The 23,857-nt window shown below is 39.2% G+C and overlaps 1 protein-coding gene across 1 annotated transcript in view; it reads right to left on the reverse strand.

The window, feature by feature from the left end:
• Positions 1–9,008: 9,008 nt before the first annotated feature.
• The window catches only part of LOC107686266 (zinc finger protein ZFPM1-like), a 95,589-nt gene continuing 80,740 nt past the window's right edge, over positions 9,009–23,857 (reverse strand). The window contains exons 5-9 of the mRNA XM_016483193.1: positions 16,302–16,404; positions 16,002–16,214; positions 13,763–13,993; positions 13,416–13,643; positions 9,009–13,014 (exon numbers count right to left, since the gene is read on the reverse strand). Coding sequence (XP_016338679.1) covers positions 10,646–13,014; positions 13,416–13,643; positions 13,763–13,993; positions 16,002–16,214; positions 16,302–16,404 — 3,144 coding nt within the window. The 3' untranslated portion in view covers positions 9,009–10,645. The remainder of the gene's footprint in view (positions 13,015–13,415; positions 13,644–13,762; positions 13,994–16,001; positions 16,215–16,301; positions 16,405–23,857) is intronic.

A 23,857-nucleotide genomic window follows, 5' to 3' on the forward strand; every position in this document is an offset into this window, starting at 1 on the left:
GAGATATAAAGAGATATATAATGAATACGAATTATCTAAGTTTTGCTGCTTAAGTGTCTAAATAATTTTTGAGGCCATTGTAGTGTTTAAAACAGTAATTTGAGAAAGATGAGATGAGCAGTATATATAAGAGTGGTACAGATATACAAGATGGCGAGGATTTAAATATAGCAACAAAAAATGCATTTATAAGTGAAGATTAAAAGAATTCAAAGAATTCAAAGACTGTAATCATATAATCATCCTTCTAAGTAATCTATTAATGAATAAAGCATCAGCAAATATAATATCAAGCAAGAATATAAGATAAAAGAGTTAATTGCATTGTTCATGTTAATTGTATCATTCATTTTTAATCACAACCAGATGCATTTAAGTGCTAGAGTCTCTCCAGCCTGCGAGTTCACATCTGACCCTGATTACTCGCTCTGAAGAGACTTCCTCGCTAGAAGAAGCACTCGTGTAATGTGTAGACCCCGAGGTCTTCAGAGCCCTGGGAGCTCAGCGGGCCTTGCTTAAGGCTGATAATTTTCCAATCAAGCAGTTCAAAGTAAAGCATCTACTGTAGCTCGCAACTCGATTTGGCTCAGGCTATAACAAGAGTTCCGAGTTTTTTTCCCACGTTTCTATGGAGGCATTTTACAACCACAACAGTACCGTGACTGCTTTAAACATGTCTTCCTTCCTTCTACAACATTATAAACACATTTTGTTTAACCTTATCTTTTAGAGAATACAATAAAAGCCTTAATAGACATCTGTCAATAGTCAGTCTACTAGCTCTCACTGGTGCGGCTGCCATCACATAATTTATGTGAAATTATTAGTCACTAATGATATTCATGAAGAAAAAGAATAAGAAGTGTGAATAATTAGTTAACCTTTCAAAAATCATCCAGCCATCCATCCTTGGTTTTAGAAGGAACAGGCAGATCTGCATACATTAGACAGCAAATTAGCAGTGCAGTACCCTGCATCATTTAACCCAAAAAGCCTTTTTGTTGATTTCAGAATAATTAAATGTACCAGGGAAAAAAGTAAGCATGTAAACAAATAAATAACCAATTAATTATTTTAATACTTAACTTTTTTTTCATACAACTGCCTTTTATATTTGAGTAATTTTTGAGGGTCTCAGGCATAAAAATTAGAAAACCACTGGAATATAGGCTAGTGAGATCAGGGCACTGTGATCTGTCAAATATACAGTAGCAACTCTGTTCCTCTAATTGCTCCATCATTTGAGATTAAAACCTGCTCTGTATAAAGTTCTTGAATAACAAGGTCTTTTCTTGAATGGCTGAAATGCAGAAGGTAGATTTGTGGGTTGTGTGATCCAGGTTAACATGTCAAGCACAAGCACACATAATGTCAAAACACATCACTCTAGTAAGCACAGCAAGCACAGCAAGCACAGCATCAAGCACTCACCAACAGGCAATTTGATATTTTTGTAGCACTGAACCTCACCACTCATGATCAGTTAATGTCCACTTAAGTGCAATATGGAGTGAGTGCAACAACATCTCCCGTCACTGGGGTCTGGCTGTTCTAATTTACTGTAGCATCCTTTTTGTCAAGTGTTCTCATCCTTATACACCTGCTATTGTCATTAACCAACTAATGATACCCCTGATACACAGTAAAATCCAACATTTGTAGCATGACACGGGACACCACTGGATGCCTTTCATAAACTACCTCTTAAAGGGGTCATAGGATGCTACATGCACTTTTACAAGTTGTTTGAACTGAAATGTGTGTTGGCAGTGTGTGTACACAACCACCCTATAATGAAAAAAATCCACCCAGTGGTTTTTTGTTAATCTACTAAAATCTTTACCCCTTTCTCAAATCGAGCCGATCTCAGATGCCTGTCTGTGTGATGTCACAAAAACAGGCCCCTCCCACGATAGTTTGATTGACAGTAGCATTTCAGCACAGACTGGACTGGCGTCTTACCTTAGACCCGCCCTGAGTGAGCTGTCACTCAGTCCGCCATTGTTTCACCACCGGAGCAGATGTAGACAAGAATGACTCCTAAGTGATTGAGGTGTTCTGTTGTTGGATGTAATAATGAACATAGCAGTCGTCATTTACTCCCGACATCTGAGCCTCTGAAGACGCAGTGGATTACATTTGTTTTTGAAGGGAATGCGCCCCCGATCTACCTAGATGCGTCTATGTTCGCATGAAATCATTCGTGATCCAGCTTCACCTACAGAAGACGTGAGTATAAGGTTTTTTAATGAATCTTTGCATGTAAGTCCCCGCTGAAAAATAAAAACAGCCAAATGCCGTCTCCTGGTCTTTGTTGGTTTAAGCTGGTTCAGACAGTTTAAGATGTTTTAAGGAGTTTTGAGCATTTTTCTGTTGCCCAGTTAAAAACAAATTGGCCAGCTGAACCAGCAAAACCAAGCAATCTGTATTTGGCTTTTTTAGCATTAGGAATAATAATTAAAAAAAGTGAAAAAAACAATTAAAAAAAAAGTAAATAACTATTTTTCATTTATTTTGATAATGCTAAAATCAGCCAAATGGAGTTTGACAAAACATATTTTGTGGAAGCCCTTTTACTAATATTTTGAGGTGGAATGTTACAGGGTTGAAAGTCACTGGAAAAATGCCTGATGACGTCCTTAACTAACAAATATCATTGCACCACTCTCGTGCCACATTCCTGTGCTCTGTGCCAAGAACAATATATTTTCTGCAACAAAAAAAAAATGATCACTGATTTTCTCCATAACCGAAAAGTACTGAGAAAAGTCCATGTGGTAAAAACACTTGAAAAGTTATATCACTCCTTAAAAATATGATGTCCAAAAGGTCCCAGGAAAACACAATATTTTTAAATGGAGGAAATATCACAGCGAGGGATTGAACAGAAAGTGAGAGCAAGACGAGACAAATGCATAAAGCATTATAAGAAGCTACAGAGTGAAATCATGATATTTTATAGATAATACATAGAAAAAATACATACAAAAATGCAGCTGAAACAGAAACACGTTGGATAATCCATCTAATAAATTACTTAGATTAATTACTTAATAGCCAATCAGTAATCATTTTTTTTGCAAAAAATGGTGTAGGATTTACTTTGAAACAATTTTCCCTCAAAAATTGCTAGTAAATAAAAAAATGGCAAGTAACAAATTCATGTAGAAGACTGAAGTAGTATTTTCTTTAAGCGTACTCCATTAATCTTTATTTCCATCTATTAAAAATCATTTCTTACAGTATTGCCATTCTATTATTGCTCTGTGACAAATCGCTCATGTTCCTCTATTGTAGGTTGCTTTGAATAAAACTATCTGATAAATTCATAAATGTCAATATGTTTAACTTAAACTTGAGCTCTTTTACTTTGCCCTCAGCTCTTGTACCTGAGAGATATAGCATCACATGCCGATAAAGGACTGGAATGGTCATAGTGTGACAGTAAAAGATCTCTAGCTGAGTGAGAGAATCAAAGGTGTTTTTAGAAGTGTGTGTTTGGACTAATGAGAGATGCTGTGAGGGAAAGAGTGACTCACAAACGCCTCAGACGGTGGTCAGATACCTTGACCTTGCCAGTATCTGTTTGATCACAATATGTTGTGTATAATTGAACCTGATTTTACCTCTTCTTTCACACTTCGTCAATTGCTGTGAGACCAAGAGGGCGAGGTTTGGCCTTGCAAATCGTGTACTATACACTATTGTTTCTAGCTTTTTTTCCGGAAGATGATTCATCTGATCGGGGTTGTGACTCCTGTAGAGCCCATCATTATAACCAGCAATTTAAGATGACTGAAAGAAAAGACTACTCAACTCTCCTGCCGACTGTGTGGTCAGTTTTACTGTTTTAATAGCTTTTTTCATTCCTCTGCATCACTGATTTTTATGTCTGCCTGCAGAGAATACATCTAGAACAGAAGAAAGATAACAAGAAGAGAGGTCAGAACTATGTAGACAGTACATTCAGATCACTTGCGCACACCTGGCATGATGCTCAGTTCATTAGTTTATCAATGTCGAGGGGTAAGACACCTTAGAAGCTGATAGCACCTGTGTAGTATAACATTTCCATCCATAATGCTCGTTATAACAGCTCTTTGAATGCTGCTTGAAAGGATTCATGAGAAAGGTTCGTCAGTTATGTGCCTCTGATAAAAACAGACGATTGGTTGTTAAGGAGCTGACTGTCTTGTGGTCTTTTCAATTAGTCTCTAGTCTACAGTCTTTCACGATTACTCACTCTCGATACCAAATAATCATCTTATTAATAACTTTTCAGAGTTCTATAACTCATTGTAGCTCAACGATGCATTGTTACAAATAAAAACACCCTCAACTACTGTAGGCTACACATACAGCATTTACAAAAAAAACTACAAAAAAGTTTTTTGTTCTATCTATCTATCTAGAAAGCCAGCAATCATAGCATTGGGACACAAAACTGTCAAATCCCAATTAGGTATATCAAATCACAGCAAAGACCTTTGAAAACGACTTTGTTAATAAATTACTGTATTTAATTAAATATTACAGCCTATTCTTTTATCAAAGTGTTCTATAACGAGAGAAAGCATAAAATGCGGCGGAGTGTAAAATCACTGCTCAGTGAATAGTTTTTTTAAACCGCTTAATTTAAATGACTCTTCCGAACGAACCGATTCACTACAATTAATCGAACTTTCCAGCGCTGAAAAAAGCATAGACATTTTAGTTTAACGTGTTTAATGATTTCAGTTCAGTTCGCTCGACTTTAAAGCAGCATGTACAATATACAGTCACAAACGACAACATCGTACAGTTGCATCTCGCTGGACAAGTAGCTTGTTGCTGCTGTAATTGCTCAGCAAGCTACGGTGTACAGCTGACCTACCGTGACTGTTGAAAAATAGATTTAGATAGAGGTTCGATTTTCGCAACTTTTAGTTAGTTACTCCCCAACATTGTGGGACAATTTACCTTTTATCTTGAGATCTGCACACCCCACTGAAGTTCAAAACAGGCATAACCCAATTTCTCCAATGTGTTTCTGTGCACACTCTGATGTGTCATGCTACTGTGAAAAGGGAAGTGAAGGAAGAAAATGAGAGAGGAATAGTGCAAGTCGCTGTAAATAAAGAGGTCACTGACCCTATCACTAAACTTCCAGCCCAGAAGGGATAGAGAATGAGTGCAAAAATAAAAAGGGAAGAAGTGCAAGAAAGGGTGAATTATGATATTTTGTTGTTGTTTTTATTGTTAAACATGCTGTAACAAAAGTTGAAGAGCATTTCCATGGGTAAGGATTTGACTGTTCATCTCCACTATTGCTGTCAGCCCTGAAGTCATTATGAAAATAAAAAACACTCATGAAATAAAGTGGTGCCAAAGCATATTCGGAGATGAGCTCAGCAAAGGCCAGGGGAGGTTGCAGAAGATCTTACACTTGATGTGTATTGAGGATGCCAAAGTGGACAGCTATCTGCTTTGGGTACTTCAGAATAATAGACCACCTGACTTTGATCGCTGTTACCAAAGCCACTCAAAACAGCACCTCCATTTTAATGTCATTTTTTGGAAGGTTTAACCCATGCAGACAGACAGGTGGCTGACACAGGTACAGCAACATCACGACACATGATTTAAAAGCCATTCAGAAAATTCGAAACCGGCTCGAGAATACACAGCATCTGAAATTGCATTCATTGACTTTATCTGCATTGCCAGCTGTCACACTAAAGGCTGTGCCATTTTACAGCATTCAGATGACTAAAAGGAAAAAAGAAGCGCCACCAGATACTAAAAGCATGAATTATGACCACCTAAAGATAATCTGACCTTCATGAATGCGCACTTGATTACATGTGCCACTTGATTATAATCATCACTGTCTGTTACATGCTGTGCTCGATTGCATTCTTGCACTACAGGTGAGTTTTGTTCTCATATTTCTTTATTGATTAGTGTATTTTGCACAGACAGACTCTATTTTCACCCTTTGATTCTGTTCCAAGGGAGATCTATATGGGTCACAACTACGATAAATGGGAAATAAGTTAACTGAATCCTAAATGAGATTTTAAAAGCTGGTACAAGGAAAACATGTCAGGTTCTTGTAATTGTCCCTAAAGAGGAGACCTCTGGGTCATGATTCTCTAACCCTTTCATTCTGTTTTATAGACATGCTTGACTATGAATTAATCAAGTTCAGTATGTTTTATGACCTGGTAAATACAGTTGAAAATGGTTGAATTAATCATTTCAGAGTACAATAAATACTTGTACACTTTTTACTAAAAGGTTCTTGGGGGAACCAAAAATGGTTCATCAATGGCATTGCTGCAAAACCCCTTTTGGAACCTATTTTTAAGAGTGTACATGCATCACTTTATGGACTAGTGTTATATAGGAAACAAGGGCTACCCTTGACTTCAGAATATTTTAACCCTGGAAAATGATTGTTTGTAGATACAGTTGTATTCTACTTGTATTATCAACAATAAAGCCTCCTTGTACATTCATAAAGAGGGTGAACATCTAAGGAGCAAGGTTTTTATAGCACAAATGAAGAGGAGCAGGGCGGCTCCTGTTTAAACCCTATTGTTACCTCCATTAATGCTGTAGCATGGTAGAGCTCTTGTCTTGTGACCCGTCTACCTCTGCAAGTCAGGGATATGCTAAATAACTCAATTCTAGCAGGATTTGTGCATCACGCAGAAATGGAAAATGTAAGAATTCACCACTACAATCTGTGAGGTATTATGCCCATTAGAACGCCTAATGGATTTTAAATACCATTCAACAAAACCTTTTCATTAAATATCATTCATTCTGACCATGAAAGCTGAAAGGTAAAACTGCCCTTGGCTCCCTCAGGACAACAAGTTATTCATTATTCAAATCTTAAAGAAACAGTTTATTCCCTAAAGCTCATTTTGTGAAACATCATGCCTTTCTTTCTCCACACAGTTTGACGACAAAACAAAAGCACAGAGCCTTGAATTAATATGAGATGTCAAGAGGAGATACAAAAAAAAAAAGTTTTTATCAGTTTTTTTGGTTAAAGAGTGAGTAATGAAGTCACAATGACGAATAATCCACAGGTACAGGCATCCAACAGTCTTTTTAAAGAGCAGGGGGCGGAATAGCCTTGATACTTAAGTCAAGAAAGCTTTGCTTTATTCAGATAATTACAGCTCGGGTTTAGTGAGTGTGCTGTAAAAGCATGCTGCCTCTGGAATGGCTGCGTGAGCAATACTTTTAAATCAAGAAGGCTTGACGAAACACACAATAATGGCCAAAGAGTGGGGGGAAATGAGTAATAATTCACCTTGTACAACAACCTTCAGTCTGTGAATGTAAATATTGACGTGAACTTGCTTGTAAGCTGTCTGTAGTGTAGAACAGAACATCATTTCAACACTGAAATACACTTCCTGTTAGCAGGCACAAAGACTGTATTAAAAAGATCCCTCAAATTTGTACAAGTATTCTTTTGTATATTTAAAAAAATTCATTCAAGGGCTGATTTTTGGACCGTCTATGTTGCTCTTTTCCATGCAACTGAAGTGTCAAGTTCCACAAAAGCAAATAAAAGCCCATTACAAATCTTCTGAAACCATATTGTAATGTATAGTGTAATGTATAATTTGAGCCATTATTAACTGACTATCTTGTCGTTGAATGTGCTTTATTGTGCTTTTTAGAACTGGACAGTAGAAACATGTCTATAAAATGTCTAGTAAAAAAAAACACTCTAGAAAAAGCAGTCTGGATATTCTTCTAAATAAATATTTTTACTAAAAAAAAAAAAAAAAAAAATTTAAACGGCCCATTTTTTTGTGCAAACTATCCCTTTGATTATTATTCTCATACACATAAAAGTAAAATACGCCACCAATACAAACACTGTGTGTCAAACGGCTGAGCCAAAGAGAAAAATAAATAAATCACTTCATAAAAAAACAATGTTATGCAAAGTTCCCAGAACGCAAAATGTGTTGCATCACAGTCTACAAACTACTTAAAGCGAGAAGAGTATGACAAGTTCTCTTGCACTTTGAATGTCCTTCTGGACTCTTTATTTCCCATGCATAGTTTGGACAAGTGTGTAGTGGAACTTTTTGTAGCTGAAAAAAAAAACAAAAAATCAAAACAAAGAAAAAGGTTGACATTCATTATTTTTCCATCAACATTTTTAATTATTCACAAAGTATTTTAATTACCTTTCATTTGTTTTAGAATGTTCTAAATTCACGATTAAGTCCTTCGGGGATAGGTTTGGACAAGGAAAAGTGCTGTAAAAACATAAATACATACAAAAAAGCTTCTAAAACTAAAACATTCAGCATTTTTTGTACAACACAGTGCAACAGAAAAGGGATCTGGAAATGTCAAAGGTTTTCAGCACTGGTCTTTTGGACTTGCAACAGTCGCTAAATGATAAAACAATGGAATTGTAAACGCCTCTGTGTGAGTTCACGACGGGTGCAGCACCGTTTCAAATCCACAACAGCATAGAGAAATTTAAAGGGGTCATATGATGCGATTTCAATTTTTCCTTTCTCTTTAGAGTGTTACAAGCTCTTGGTGCATAAAGAAGATCTGTAAAGTTGCAAAGACTAAAGTCTCAAATCCAAAGAGATATTCTTTATAAAAGTTCAGAGTCAGCCACGCCTACCTAAAATGGCTCGTTCTAACACGCCCCCACATATCTACCTCACTATGTGGGAAGATTTGCATAACGCCGCCCAAATGTTCACGCAAAGAAAGAAGGCGTAACTTTTATTCTCACTGTAGTATTGTTGATGCTGCAGCCATGTCATGAAGACGCTGTGTGCTTCGTTGTGAAAGCGAAACTACTTTGTTTGGTCTTCCAAAAGAGGACAATATCCGCTTCGTCATGCCTAGAGCTGATCTGTGCTGGTCGCTGAGTGAATACATCAACTTTCACCGTGGACGAAGCGGAATCCAGCCCGGGGTCCGTCACATGTGGTTGCCGCTCATTCGTCGGATCCGCCTGGATAATGTTCTTTTTAGCAGCATCATATGACCCCTTTAAACTGTTCTCGTTTGCACTCGTTCCTGTTTTTACCACAGAGACAACTGAGGTTCCATTTTTGTAACACAGGAAATGGGAAACACCACTGGTAACATACACAAAGTCCACTTAGTGGGGGAGAGTGACGAGCATTGTGGACGTAAGTGACCCGTTGTTTCAGACATATTGACGAGAGTCTTTGTTAAGGCTTTGCCAAGGTAGCCTGCACAGGAGGATAGATTGCATGACGCTGTTCTTTTCAACACACACACACATGTAAAGGAGCATAAAACATCACTGAGTCATCATTGAGAATGCAAAATTGAAAAGGAGAGAGAAACAGAGCGAACGAGAGAAGGACAAGAGTGACACTGGGTTGCCAGATTAAGAAAGAAGCAATACGAGCAATGAGTCAGTTTCAAATTCTCTTGCTTTCAGTGGCCTTCAACATCAATCAGCAGTGTGCAAGACATTGATGTGAATCTGTTCTATGCTATACTTCATTTCAAGGTTAAAAAGAAAAAGACCAAACAAACATGCTTTTCTTTGCATGTCCATGACGGTTCGTCTAGAGTACAGATGGCACTTTTTCAGTAGGTCAAAAGGGTTATGGATTTGAATCAGTGAAAGTTTTGCATTCGGCAAGGTGAGCTGGAGACTAGAGACAACAAACATCTTACACTGTTCGAAATCCAAACCCTAAAACCCCAAGACAGTCCTTAGATCCGTAATGCACATCCATCTGATGGAAAATGTCTGTCTGGAAGCAACGACCAAATACTGAGACAGTACAGTGTGTGCCGTCTTCTCCCTTACTAGACCAACACTTACAGAATGTCCTCACAAGTCCCAATGATCAATGCAAAAAATTCAAATATTACACATTTTCATATGCAAGAACCAAGAAAAACACCACACTGAAGATTGAAATGGTTGCTTTTGATGGTATGAAAACAAAAAACAAAGTCTTTCTTTCAAAAGAAACTAGGTAGTATTTAACTCACATGAAATGCATGAGGATGATAGATGATAAATAGTTTCTTCACATTTTTTATCATTCAAAAACTTTCATCTTGAACTGGTAACCAGATGACACCAACTTCAACTGGGTTACTTTTTTTCTCGAGTCAGTGTATTGACAAAAATCTGCAGACCTTGTTCTATAAAGACCTCCACTAGGGGTCAGAATTAACCCCAAATCAGCGAATTAAAACAAAACAAAAATGGCTCAGTCAAACAATCTTTTACCAATGCCATCGTTGATTAAAATGAACATAAAAACTTAGGAGTGATTAAAACAGCATTTTCAAAGCTAATTAAAGGGCAAGATGTTATTTCCATCAGCAGATTTTTAAACTCACAAATGAAAGAAGAAATCTGCATGGATGAGGGAATAGGTCAGTGGGGCACATTCTGTGTGTGCAGGTAGACTCATCTCTTAGTGTAATACAAACTTGACCCATAACGTGTAATAAGTTACGATAGTAACAACACCAGATAACGCGGTCGGCATGAAGACGTCCATATCTGGCTAGTAACAGTCCCGCTATCATGCTCTGGTCAGGCAGTGCCGTGATTGGCACTTCTATGCATGAGAGGAATGGCAGAATTGACTGGGTAGAGGGCTCACTTGACATGTTCGGCACTGTGAGAGGAACAGTAGTATTTTTTGTGTGCAATGAAAGTGGAGAGGCTGCTGAATTTGATGTTGCACAGCCGGCAGTAGCGGGTGTTCCCGTTCTGCAGAGGAGAGGCGAGGGGTGTTTTAGGTGTGGACAGAGTTGTGTGGATGTGGCTTACAGCAAGGCCTGCCTTTTCAGGGAGGAGTTTGGGTAATGGGGTGTGGCCTAGCTGCCCAACCTCTCTTAGCGCTTCAGGCACAGGTGACACAGTTACTCCTGTAGGGGAGAGGGCAGGGGGTGCGGTTTTCAGAGAACCAGACCCCACAGACTGGGGTTCTAGCGGACTTCCATTAAGCACAGGTGAGGAAGGAGATGTTGCTTCCACCTTGATGCTCCGGCCATTCACGCTGTCCTTACGGTTCCGAGGGCTTGGTTTTTTAGGAGAGGTGAGAGGAGCTCCTTCCCGTGGGCTAAGGCTAGGACTAGGACTGACTCCAGAGGACTGCGTTGACTCGGAATGTTGTTGTAGTGTGAGCACCAGACCATGAGTCGTTTTAAAATGCTCCATCAGATCACAGGTCAGCAGTCTGTTGGGAGGGCAGTAAGGACACACAACTGGGGAGGTGCTGGGGGTCTTTGGTCCCTGCACATGTGGAGGAGTGGATTCAGAGCCAGGTAGGGCGGATGGATGCAGGACCGCTGCGGTTTTGCCCGTCTGAAGCCCTTTGGCATCAGGGTGCACATCCACTGCTCGGTTCTTCGGGGAAGTGGAAGCAGGTCTCTTCAACCGGTTAAGCTGTTCCATAGTGTGCGGTTGCAGGGTTGTTGCAGGGCAGTAGTAAGTCTTGTGGGCTAGGTAGTTCTCGATGCTGTTGAAGCTAATGCTGCAGGCGGTGCACTTGTGGTAGTCAGTAAGGGGCAGAGCGGGAACGCTGCCCCCTCTCTGGCTTTCTCTTAGTCTGGGTTTTTTACTCAAGTCGATGGGTCCATCACCTTCAGGACTTGAGCTGCGTGTTGGGGTGGATACTTGGGGCAATGGAGGAACGGAAGGGCCCTCTTGTTTTACCCCCAGACTTGTTGCTGCCGGCAAAGCAGTGGCATTGGCCAAAGCCTCAGTTTGAGCCATGTGGATCTCATACATTTTCTTGCGCTTGCGTGTGCGGATAGGTTGGGGAAGGAAGGCGGCCTTACCAGAATTGGACCTTTGGTTGGAGGGATCATGTCTCGAGGCGCAGTAGAATCGCTTGTGGACAATGTAGTTATCGTGGCGGCTGAATCGGATGTTGCAGGCCTGGCAGAAGGTGCGAGTGGGATCATCGTCTTGGTCTTCAGCAGAGCCACTAGGGCTTTGGCTACCCTCGCTGGCCTGCCCTCCCCCAGGTCCCTCTCCCTCTGAGGAGGATGAGCAGGTGGCCTCTTTCAACCCTGGATCCTCAGTTTTCACCTCTACTAACTTGGGCTCCGATGCCGTAACTCCTGGGGCAGGGTCAGGGTAGCTAGGAGAGGCCGAAGCCGCACGGCTGACAGGTCTGGCCTGGGGTGAAGCAGCATGAGCGGCAGGAGGAGCAGCTGCTGTGACCGGCCCTTCCTTCATTAGACCCGCTGCCTCACCTTGCTGATGCCTGCTGGAGCAGTAAAGCCTCTTGTGGACGTAGAAGTTGTTGATGTTGTTGAAGGTGATGTCACATTCGAAGCAAGTGGCTCCTTTGTGAACACTAGCAGGAGAGCCTGGTGGGTAGAAGCTCTGCTGTCCAGCTGCTGGTCCTTGTCCCTGTTTAAGCCTACTGTGTACCATCTCAGACATCTTTGCCAGGATCTCAGACGCTTGCGGCATTATGGCAGCTTCAGAATTGAACATGTACTGCGGTAAGAACACTGCACCTCCAGGGAGAACCGAACCGCCCGTACCAGGGTGTATGGGACTGGAACCTGGAGTGGGACTGGCTGGCTCCGTCTTAACCACCACCACTGTGGGGCTCTTAGGTGAAGTAGAATGAGATGAGCTTGCCTCCACAGCATTTCCTTGAGGACTGCCCGCCTGTTCTTCTTCCTTTGAGTCATTCTCGTAGTCTGAACGTGGCTCCTCTTTGATATTGAGTTGGCTGAGGGGACTGCAGCCTTGAGAGGCTGAGCTGCCATTGGCTCCTGGGCTGGAGGAGTCCGGTCGGGGCACACAGGCAGCAGGCTCCGTCTCTTGCAGCTCTGGAAGCTCAGAGGAAGGAGGACTGCTCTGGCGAGGCACAGGGCTCCTCTCAGCTGGAACCCTCACTTCCAGGTGTGTGTGAACATGCTGCTGAAGTAGGGCAGGTGTATCGGCGGTGTAGCCGCACACTTGACATTTCAGAACAATGCCAGAGTCTCCTGGACTCAAGCCTGTCACAAAAAAAGAAATGACAGACATACAGGACGACTCCTTTAAATCTTATTATTAAGAATACTTATGTCTAAAATATTTTTTTAAAGGTCAGCAGATCTGATGAATAGTTCTGACAAAGTTTTAAGGACAGGATTTCATGTGCGAGTATACTGTGTAAACATGTATTTGAGTTATTGACATGATTTGAACAAACCGTTGTATAAATAAAATGTATTCACTTATTTTGATAGTTCTTTCTAAATACATTTTTCTAAACTAACATGCTTGAGAAATTTCATTTAAAAAAATGTAAATGTAAAGAATTACTAAAAGTATGAGGTACCAATATGCAGCATTGAGACTAAGTTTGCACTGGATTTGTTTGTGATCTGCAGACTTCAGATATTAGAGCTGTTACCTGCAGCCAGAGGCAGTTTGGGCGAGTACACCTCACTGTGAGAGCCAGGCTGGCAAACCATGTGACTGGTGACCAGGTGGCTATACAGGATGTCTCGCGTTGTGGAGATGAAACCACAGCCGTGACACACACCATTCAGCGAGTCTGTGTGAACCTTCAAGTGCCGCTCACAGTTCGCCTTAGTGGTGAAAGCTGACAGGCAAATCAAACACACAAATGGACGCTCTCCTGGAGACACATTAAGAGACAAAGACATACTTACTTACAAATCAGTCATAACGGATAATTCGCTTTTACACAGTTACTAATGCAAGCGTGCCCATTTCAAGAAAAAAAAAGAAACTCACCGCTGTGCGTTCTCATGTGGATCTCCAGAGAGCTGGCACTGGGGCAGCTTTTGTTGCACTGTGGGAATGGACACAGCCTCTCGTTAGGATACGAATCTTTAGGCTTGTCCTGTGGAGGAGAGGCCGAGGTCTGATGCTTCTGTCTGCTTGCGCAGTAGTACATAAGATGGGCCTGGAGATTTCTCTCACTCCTGTACCAGATCCCACAGTCTTTGCAAGGGAAAATGTCTTCTGCACACACAAACACACAAAATACAAGTAAGAACAAAGCTAACAAATTATTTATATCTTGAAAGGATAATCAGTTATCACAGAGAGAGGGTTTAGAGAAGGATATCCACTCATTTCTTGGTGTTGCATATTTTTGTGCTTTGTGTGTACAGACAATACATGGATTATACAAAAAAAAAAACTTTTGTTAGAAAACATACTTAACAGACAACAGTAATGTTTTTTTTTTCCTGATATGCCATTTATCCCATTTATTCTAACTGATACACTTCATGTATTTAATCATAAGTGGGATGTTTAGTAATACACTCACTGCATATATAACCACACGCAAACATAATACACACACAATTATAAATCAGAGAAAGCAATCAGAATTGTTCTATCATCTCCACGGCAACGGGCACAGTGAGTTTGTGATGTGTGCAAGAGTGTGTGTGCACGTAATCGGGCCGATCTGGTGTCAGGGCACACGTTGAACAGGCTATATTTGACAACGACTGTCACATCCCAATTATCCGTCTACTCACAGCCCAGCTAATGCAGTGGGAAGCACAAAGTTGGGCTGATCATGTTTTACCCTTTAGCCTTATTTACAGTGATTATTCATGTCTTCATCATGGTATGTCCGTGTCTACTCCCACTCATCATGCAGTTTAGCAGCGGAGAGGGCTGTACCAGCCAATTAACTCTGCAGCTGTTGGAACTGACACAACACTGCCACCTACTGATGATGAGCATGAATGACAAGCAACTTAAAGGTGAAAGGTGTATAATTTTTTTCATGTTAAAATACTATGGCATTTCAAACTTGAAAAAAAAAAAAATTTCCTGTTCTGTTTCTGTTTCCTGGTCTGTTTTCTGCTGAACTAAGTTCTTTTTCATTCTAAATCCTTTTTGCAACATCTAGCAACTTAAAAATTAAAAAATGCAAACAAATATGTATCCTACACAAGTTCAAATTTTGTCTCATTCCCAAATCAAATGTACAGTGATTCTTTCTACAAAACTATATTAGTCAGTGATTATGTATAAAATGTATTCACTTATTTTAAATTTATTTCTTAAAAATGTTAATATGCACACAATCATTCAAAAGATTTGGGTAGGCATGATTTTTTTTTTTTTTAACATTTCTAAAATAAGTCTCTTATGCTCTCCAAGGCTGCATTAAAAATACAGTAAAAACTTTAATATTGTGAAACATTATAACAATTTAAAATAACTGCTGTTTTAATAAAAAAAAAACGTTGAAAACAGTTATGCTGCTTAATATTTTTGTGGACACTGATTATTTGATGAACAGAAAGTTCAAAAGATTAGCATTTGAAATAGTAAAGACTTTTCACATTGCTACAAAAGATTAGTCATTTCTGATCAATTTAACACATCCTTGCTGAATAAAAGTATTAATTTCTTCTTACAAAAAAGAAAATAATCTTACTGACCCCAAACTTATGAATACCAAGGTATTTTACGTGAGTACACTGTGGTACTGAAAGACTACCAAATTCATATACCATGGTATATAAATGTTCCTGTGGCTCAGTGGTAGAGCATTGCGTTAGCAGCACAAAAGCTCGTGGGTTTGATTCCCAGGGAACACACATACTGGTAAAAAATGTATAGCCTGAATGCACTGTAAGTCGCTTAAGCGTCTGCTAAATGCATAAATTATTATTATTAATTATTATTATTATTATATAAATGGTATATGTTATGATCATGGTACATGTCCATTATAACAGTATTAAATGAATATTGCCATGTAATATATAGTAATCATGGTACTTTTTGTGGAAGCAGAACTGTGGTAAGAAGAACTTTAATGTCCTAAAAAAAAAAAAAAACACAAACATTCATTTTACTCTATTAAGTATTATGCGTCATGATTTTCGCACATATGCACAAACACGGCCCACCATCCCTAATCACAGATGTAAACACACTCATAAAAATGCAAGAAACTGTATAGACATGTTGTGTTTATCAGCAAGCAGTGACTCACTATTAACGACAGCAGTTGCTAAGATGGCAGCCATGCCAGCCTGTTGAGGGAGGAGCTGGATCTCAGAGTGCAAAGCAGCAGGGTACGCAGGCTCCTCCTTCATCCGCACACTCTGAGTCCCCGCCGACGGATCCGCGGTGGAGCAGGACAGCGTTGCAAGAAGTGCATCTCCACTAGACAGCTCCTGCGTCAGCTTACAGAATAATGCTCCTCCTGTAAAACAAACAGTCACTGTTAGAGTCTCCATCTAATACTGTAGTGAATGTGAAAGGTGCATGTGGAAGTGTTTTGGTGTTGTACCCTGATTGTAGATGATGCAGTTTGACTCGGTGGGGCTTGAGGTCACAGGAATCCTTTTGAGCCAGCAGTCTGCCTCCTCACACTCCAGAGACATTACAGGCCTCTAACACACACACAAAGGGAAAGAGAAACAAGGTCAGCCGTGCAATTTTAAAAGAACACAGACAGATTTAGAGCAACACTTCCAGCAGATTTAACACAGATGTTATACAAAAGACACTGTTATATTAAAACGAAAGCTATTTATGGTTAAGATTTCTCATTTCCTGTTTTTTAAGCTGGGTTCATTTGTGTCCTTTATATATACGAAAGATCTTTGTAAATAAGCAATTACCTGTCAATATGCTGGAATATGTTTAAAGGGTTACTCCACCCCAAAATGAAAATTTTGTCATTAATTACTCACCCTCATGTCGCTCCAAACCCGTAAGACAGCAATGTAAGTAACACGATCAACGTCCAGAAATGTAGCAAGGAGATCGGTAAAATAATTCATGTGACATCAGGGGTTCAACCGTAATTATACGAAGCTACGAGAATACTTTTTATATGCAAAGAAAACAAAAAATAACGACTTTATTCAACAATTCATCTCGTTCAGTGGATACTCTCCAAAAATTGCGCTACGGTGACATGGAAGAGACGAATTGTTGAATAAAGTCGTTATTTTTGTTTCCTTTGAGTACAAAAAGTATTCTCGTAGCACGGGTTTGGAACGACATGAGGGTGAGTAATTAATGACAAAATTTTCATTTTGGGGTGGAGTAACCCTTTAATGCAGTTCTTTCCTAAAATGATTAACTTTCAAATCTTTAAACTGAATACTAAAATGAAGTCAAATCCATTATATGTAAAATAGCTTATCAACAATTTCTCTACAAATATATTCAAGTAGTTCATTTTAAAATTGCCTGAGTGCTATTTTTAAGATGCAAGATGCAAGTTCAGTTATAAAATACAATTTCACATTCACAGAATGTGCTAAAGAAACATCTTTCAAAATAAAAAACACATTTAAATTAAAAAATCTAAAATATATTTTCTGTTATAACATTTTCATTTTGAGACTTGCCATTAAAGCAGACATAAAATAAGCTTCTGTGAGATAATTATAATAATTTTATATATTATCATTAGTAGTAGTTTTATGTTTATAGAATATATATAGAATAACCTTAGCTTTTTTAATTGGTCTTGCCTTTAAAGGGGTCATATGATGCTTTTTTTAAAGATAATTATTTTGTGTATTTGGTGTAACATAATATTTTGACATGCTTTAATGTTCAAAAAACACATTATTTTTCAAATACTGTACATTATTGTAGGTCCTATATGCCCCGCCTCTCTCAAACGCTTCGTTTTCTACAAAGCCCCCTCCTTTGACAAGCGCAGTCTGCTCTGATTGGCCAACTGACCCAGTGCATTGTGATTGGCCGAACACCGCAAGCACTCGTTGGAAATGTAACGCCCCTTACCATAATCGCGCGCGCACACACACACACACACGATGCGCAAAACTCCGCATTTGAACAGTCAATAGCAAATACTAAAACTAATAACAAAACAGTAGCTGATTCAGAAGCGCCAGATTGTCATAGCAAAGTCAGAATTACAGCCTCTCCTAGGTTCACGAAACGGTCGTCCATAAAATGCATTGCTGTTCTGTTGTAAGTAATCTTAAAGATTCCTAAATGCATCTACTTTCTGAAGGCCAAATAAAGTGCTTTTGCTTTCACCTAGAAACACACAGCGTCTCCCTGACATGGCTGCTTCAACACTAACTGCGGTTACTGAAACCACGCCTTCTTTCTTTGCGTGCACATTTGGGTGGCATTACGCAAATATTTCCACATAGTGAGGTAGATATGTGGGGTCGTGTTAGAACGAGCCGTTTTAGGGGGGCGTGGCAGAGTCTTAACTTTGATAAAGAATATCTCTTTGGTTTTGAGACTTTAGTCTTTGCAACTTCAGGGATCTTATCTATGCACAATCAGCTTGTAACACTCCAAAGAGAAAGGAAAACTTGAAATCGCATCATATGACCCCTTTAAAATAGACAATACTTATTCTGCAGCATAGTACTATACACTCATTTCTGGCTTTCTATGGATTGTTAACACTTTAGCCACTGAAAAACCCTTATGGGTTGAACATTACTAACTGTCCTCAGTTCCCATACATTTTCTGCTGTCTATACACTACAAAACTGCTTTTGAATTGCACTTTTCAAGAGACAACCACCTGTTTATCTGTGAGAGACACGGTGACATTTTTTTTCAGCTTAGGAAATGGCTTTATGTTATGTTCAAAGAAATACAAATAGCACATTCACATTTAATCCCTTCTTCCTGATAATGTGCCATTAAAATTCAGCATCCAGCATGCCTCTTTTAACATTCAATATCATATAACCTGACTTCCTGACCAATAAATAGTTTTAAATAATTTTGCTTCTAACCACAGACATTAAAAGGGTAAAAAAGGACAAAGACATCCTAGTATAGGGGACTGGGTAGAAGGATGCAAGGAGTGAGAAAAGATGGGGGGTCAGAAAACCCCTAAGAAAACCTGGAGTTTGGAAAGGGGATATCATGTGGGTATAGCAGATCCATTTCAACTGAACATTTTCAGTAAACTTACCGAAGTATGCAAAGGCAAGCTGGCAAATATCCAAATAAACACACCTGGACTTTTCCACACGAACGTTTCATTGTTTAGCTGAAGTATACGTTAATAGGTTTAATGGGAAACACACCCGATTCAATGTCAGATTTAACAGAAATTCTCTCACAATGAACTGCAGAACGACTGACAAACTCTGTCCCAATCCAACCACAATAAAGGCATTGTATGGAGCTGATAACAGTCTGTATATAAACTAAAAGGTTGATTTTTTTTGGCTCAAATTCACAAAATTGATTGACTGATCCATTCCACTAGGTGGCAGCATTTCTGTAGGGCCAGTTCAACAACAGCCTCATATTTAAGAAAAGCTTCCCACTCGTTCATTCACTCGGCTACATGAAGTTAAAGACTTGCCCTTGTGGAGACTAGCCCTTCTATCCCTGACATGCTACCAAATCAACTTTAAAGACAGGAGAACATGAAAAGACATTAGTTCAACTGTGTAAAGGAGAATAAAAAGCCACCAGTCGAGAGGATGAGGGGAAGAGATGGGCCGCAGAGGAGGACAGCTGAAGGGTTTCTTTCTAATTCGGTCTGTTCTTGCCTGAAGATACAGTCCGTATTGTATTTCATGGGGAACTAGTGCTGATAAGGAGATAGGGCTCCTTTTGTTTTAATTTGAAACCCAATGCTGGAGCCGTCTGTGGCATAAGTGCTGCGTGCTTCTGCTAATTTGTTTCAGACTCATTTAACACGACTCGACTTTAAGCTTCACAAAAGGAGAGGGCAGCCTGGTCAGCCCTCGCCTTTGACAAAACACTTCCAGACAAACTCGCACTCTAATTAAACACGCACACATATTGACACACAGACAGATCGGCATGTGTAGATGCACACGAGGAGTAAGTGAAGATGTAAATGGTTATGACCCACTATCAATAGCGAACAAGAACTGGTTCAAAACAATCAAGACGATCAGAGCGGGTCTTTATTTGAATATGTCTAAATAAAAGACATCTTTAAGTGGCCAGGTGACTAGATACATCACTTGGGCAAAAAAGGACCGCAAGATCTAGCAGAAAAAGGCCCAAGTTTTGGTCACATCACAGCATAGGATTTTCTTCCAAATCATTAATACAATGTTTTTTCCAATGATAACTTTTAAAAAAATTGTAAGAATGATCATCTGACGATGAATTAAGTGGCACAAGTGATTCCAGACTACAAAATATAACATCTGTTGTGACTTGCATATCTTCTAACGGCCTTTACATCAGTGGAAATTTCATCATCAGAAGTTTATCTTGGAAAGCAAACGTTTCTGCTTCAGAACTCCATGTTGTGACACATGTGGAAAATTGTACATTCCTTGTGTACAATCCAGACCCATGCACTCTTGTGCAATATCATGGAGCTGCTCTAGACCTCTTGGTGGCTTCTGTTTATTTTAGGATTTTTTGACAACATGAAGCACTTTTTACTGAAGAACAACAAAGAAAACATAAATGTATGATCCAAAATTACATTTTGGCTCTGCATTGCAAAAAATTCCATTCAAAAATATTTTTGTTTAATTCAACAGTTAAATCATCTAAAATCCTTGAAACAAGGTAAATTTACTTGAAAAAACAACACTGAATAAAACATTAAAACTAAGATTACATTTTTTTGAAACAAGTGCATTCTATGTTGCTTCAAGTTAATTTATCTCGTTTCATGCATTTTAAGACATCGAACTGGAAAACAGACTAATTAAAAACTCATTAAAACACCATTTTTTGCAGTGCACTGGCCAAAGGCATGCAGGTAAACTGGGACAATCTCACTGCATTTTCAGTATTTAAATAAATAAATAGTGTGGCTTAATGCAAAAAATGCATGTTCTGTAGGAAAAACAAAAACTTTGGTATCCAATCATTTCTGAATTTTTCCTATAGTCGGCCTCAGTTACACACGCCATATTCATGGGGTCAGACCATCATTCTTGCAATTCAATTTACACCATGTAATGTTACTAATAGACAAAGTTACCAGCTAAATGAAGAACAATATATGACACTTTGTGAGCATCAATTTTGGATCCTGCTTAAATGTATCTGAACATCATATATTACTACTTGTAAATCATGCTTGAGTTGAAACCAATTGTCAAAGATGCCAAATGACTGACAGTTTGAAAAAAAAAAGAGGTATTCTTGTAACAAGCCGGAAAATGCAGGAAACATGTCATCATGCCACCTCTGTGCGGGTGGCTAAAAGACAGTATGAAAAATAACTACACAGAAGACTATCCTAAAGGAAGAGCGCCACATGTTTTAGAGTGTAACCCTGGCGTTGGTGAATATACCCCCCACCCTCTGACGCACAAGGAACTAGGGTATTTTGAGAGCGGCGCTTTAAGCCCCACCGAGTATGGAGCTTTGAGGAACAGTCTAAGCCCCCTCGTCCGAGCCCTGCTCCCTCATGAATATTAATGACGACGGCCGTGCTTTAATCTGCCTGATCCCCGCACTGCTGCCGCCGCCCCGATAGCGAATCTAATTATTTGGTCTGATATTAACCAGCCCCCTCCCTCCCTCCCTCCTCCTTATACACGCACAGCATCAGGAAAAGAGGTAGATGCACCTTTCCACACACACTTGTGCACCACCATCATACCACAATACCTTAAACACACTCCTACAGTCAAACCTGGTGTGTGCAGCTCGCAGCGTTATCGTTCTTAAAAACACCCTCCTCTCGTTCTGATAAAAGTTGAATGCAAATGATTCTTGGACGATTTCCGTTTCTCATTTTGCACGTCCCCTTTCGGCGGGGAAAAAAATCTTTCACCGTCTCCTTTTAAAGAGAGAAACAGGACTGTATCTCTCAGTGACCCTACAGTATGACCCCTCGAGTCAAATCCATCCAGGTTTACGGAGCCAATTAAAACCCATCAAATTGACTGAACTCATCTGCCGGCAGTCAAAGGACAGGCCGGTCTTTCTGACATTCTTAGAAATCATGTATGCGTCTCTGGAACGCACACTCCATATGCTTCACATGTGAATGTTTAACGCATTAAACAGTGTGCAAATACACTAAAACCGATGCTCATTATGATACCGTGGAACAAGGTTTTAAAAGGTGCTTGCTCAAGATATGACAGAATGCGTCTCACAATGTGTAATCCTGCAGTTGTCTGTTATGCAACACTTGCAAGAAGTGAAAAAAAGCTCTGGTGTGTCATAAAATAGCCTTTGTTAACAGGCGCCCACTCAGTGTTAATTGTCTCAATTCACTGGAATTACTGAAGAAAAATGTTTGTTGACTTTGCAATAATGAATATGAGATGGAAAAGATGAATCACAGCTTTAATTTGACAAAAATATGACCAAGAAAAAAAATACTGGGGATTTATCTGCTCTAACTGAAAAAGCTAAGCACCAGCCCTTATGAAAATTAACCATGGTTTTATTGTAGTAAATGTGTAGTAACCATGGTTTTTTGGGGTATTGATTACCATTTGCATAACCACAGTTTTACTACAAATACCATGATTAAACTATGGTTAATGTAGCAAAACCACGGTTAATCTGTGGTTACCATGGTTTAACTATAGTAACCATGTTTTTTATTTTGGTATGATTAATTTTCAGAACTGTTTTGCTAGTAGGCTGACTAGCTCATTTAAACATATACTGCTGTACATACACAATAGGCTAAAGTTTAAAAGTTTGCCATTTTTCTTTCTTTTTTCCTGATTTTTTATTTTAACATTTTAAAATGTAGTTTATTTCTGTTAATTTTCAGCCATCATTACTCCAGTCTTTAGTGTCACATGATCCTTCAGAAATCATTCTAATATGCTGATTTTGGTGCTCAAGTAACATTTCTCATTATGATCAATTTTGAAAACATTTGTGATGTTTATTATTTTTGAGGAAAGAAATCATTTCAGGATACTTTGGTGAATAGAAAGTTCAAAAGAACTGCATTTATTTCAACTTGAACTCTAACTTCTTAATGTACTGTCATTTTTGATCAGTTTGATGCATCCTTGTGGAATAAAAGCATTAAGTAAAAAAAACTTTTGAATGGTAGTGTATGTATGAGAATAAGTGATATCCACAATATTAACTTACTATTACAAGTTACATTTGTGCACACAATGAACTTGAACTACGTTACATGCTAGTCAGAATGTGCAATTACTATGCACTGTATGTAGTGTAACATCCTAAACAGTCTCTAAAACAGAAAATTAAAAAGTCTTTAGCACATGACAAAAAATGTGGTCTGTGACAGTCTGATATGGTTTTGTCATTTTGCACATAATCAACAGGACCATAATCAGGAAATCTTGGCCCGTATTCTGACAAAAATTAAATTGAATTCATTACACTGGATCCTTCGTGAATTCAGCTGGAATTGTTGCAGGCCCATTGAGTTATTCCCATATTTCACATTATAAATCAGCCCTGATCGAACTAAAATGTTATTTTGTGGATTAAAATTAAACAACACTTCAATCAGAGTACAATATTGACTTCATTTAACATACGTTTGTCATAAGGAGAACTATGACTAAAACGAAACTAACACTGCACCCACTGTACAGTATGTTTCTTCAGAAACAGTGTCCTCTCTCCCTTTCTTTTTCATTTTTCTGCTTTTTACTCCAGCGTTATCTTCTTCTGTTCCTGTTTCTCCACTATCTCCACCTTTATCCCTCTCCTCATCTGTCCATATCCCTCTTTTCATGCTCCGCCACACTCTTTGTCTCCATCTCCTTCTTGCTATCTATTCCTCTCCATATCTCTCCACACATCCCTTTCTCACTTTTCCATCCCCCTTGCTTTCTCCTTCTCCCAATCCTATCCCTCTGTCTACCCCTCTCTCTATCTCCTTTCCACAGGAAATGGTTTCTTTCCCAAAAAGGGGGGGGGGGG

The sequence above is a fragment of the Sinocyclocheilus anshuiensis genome, unplaced genomic scaffold (genome assembly GCF_001515605.1).
Source record: "Sinocyclocheilus anshuiensis isolate Anshui unplaced genomic scaffold, SAMN03320099.WGS_v1.1 scaffold481, whole genome shotgun sequence".
Classification (NCBI taxonomy): Eukaryota; Metazoa; Chordata; class Actinopteri; order Cypriniformes; family Cyprinidae; genus Sinocyclocheilus; species Sinocyclocheilus anshuiensis.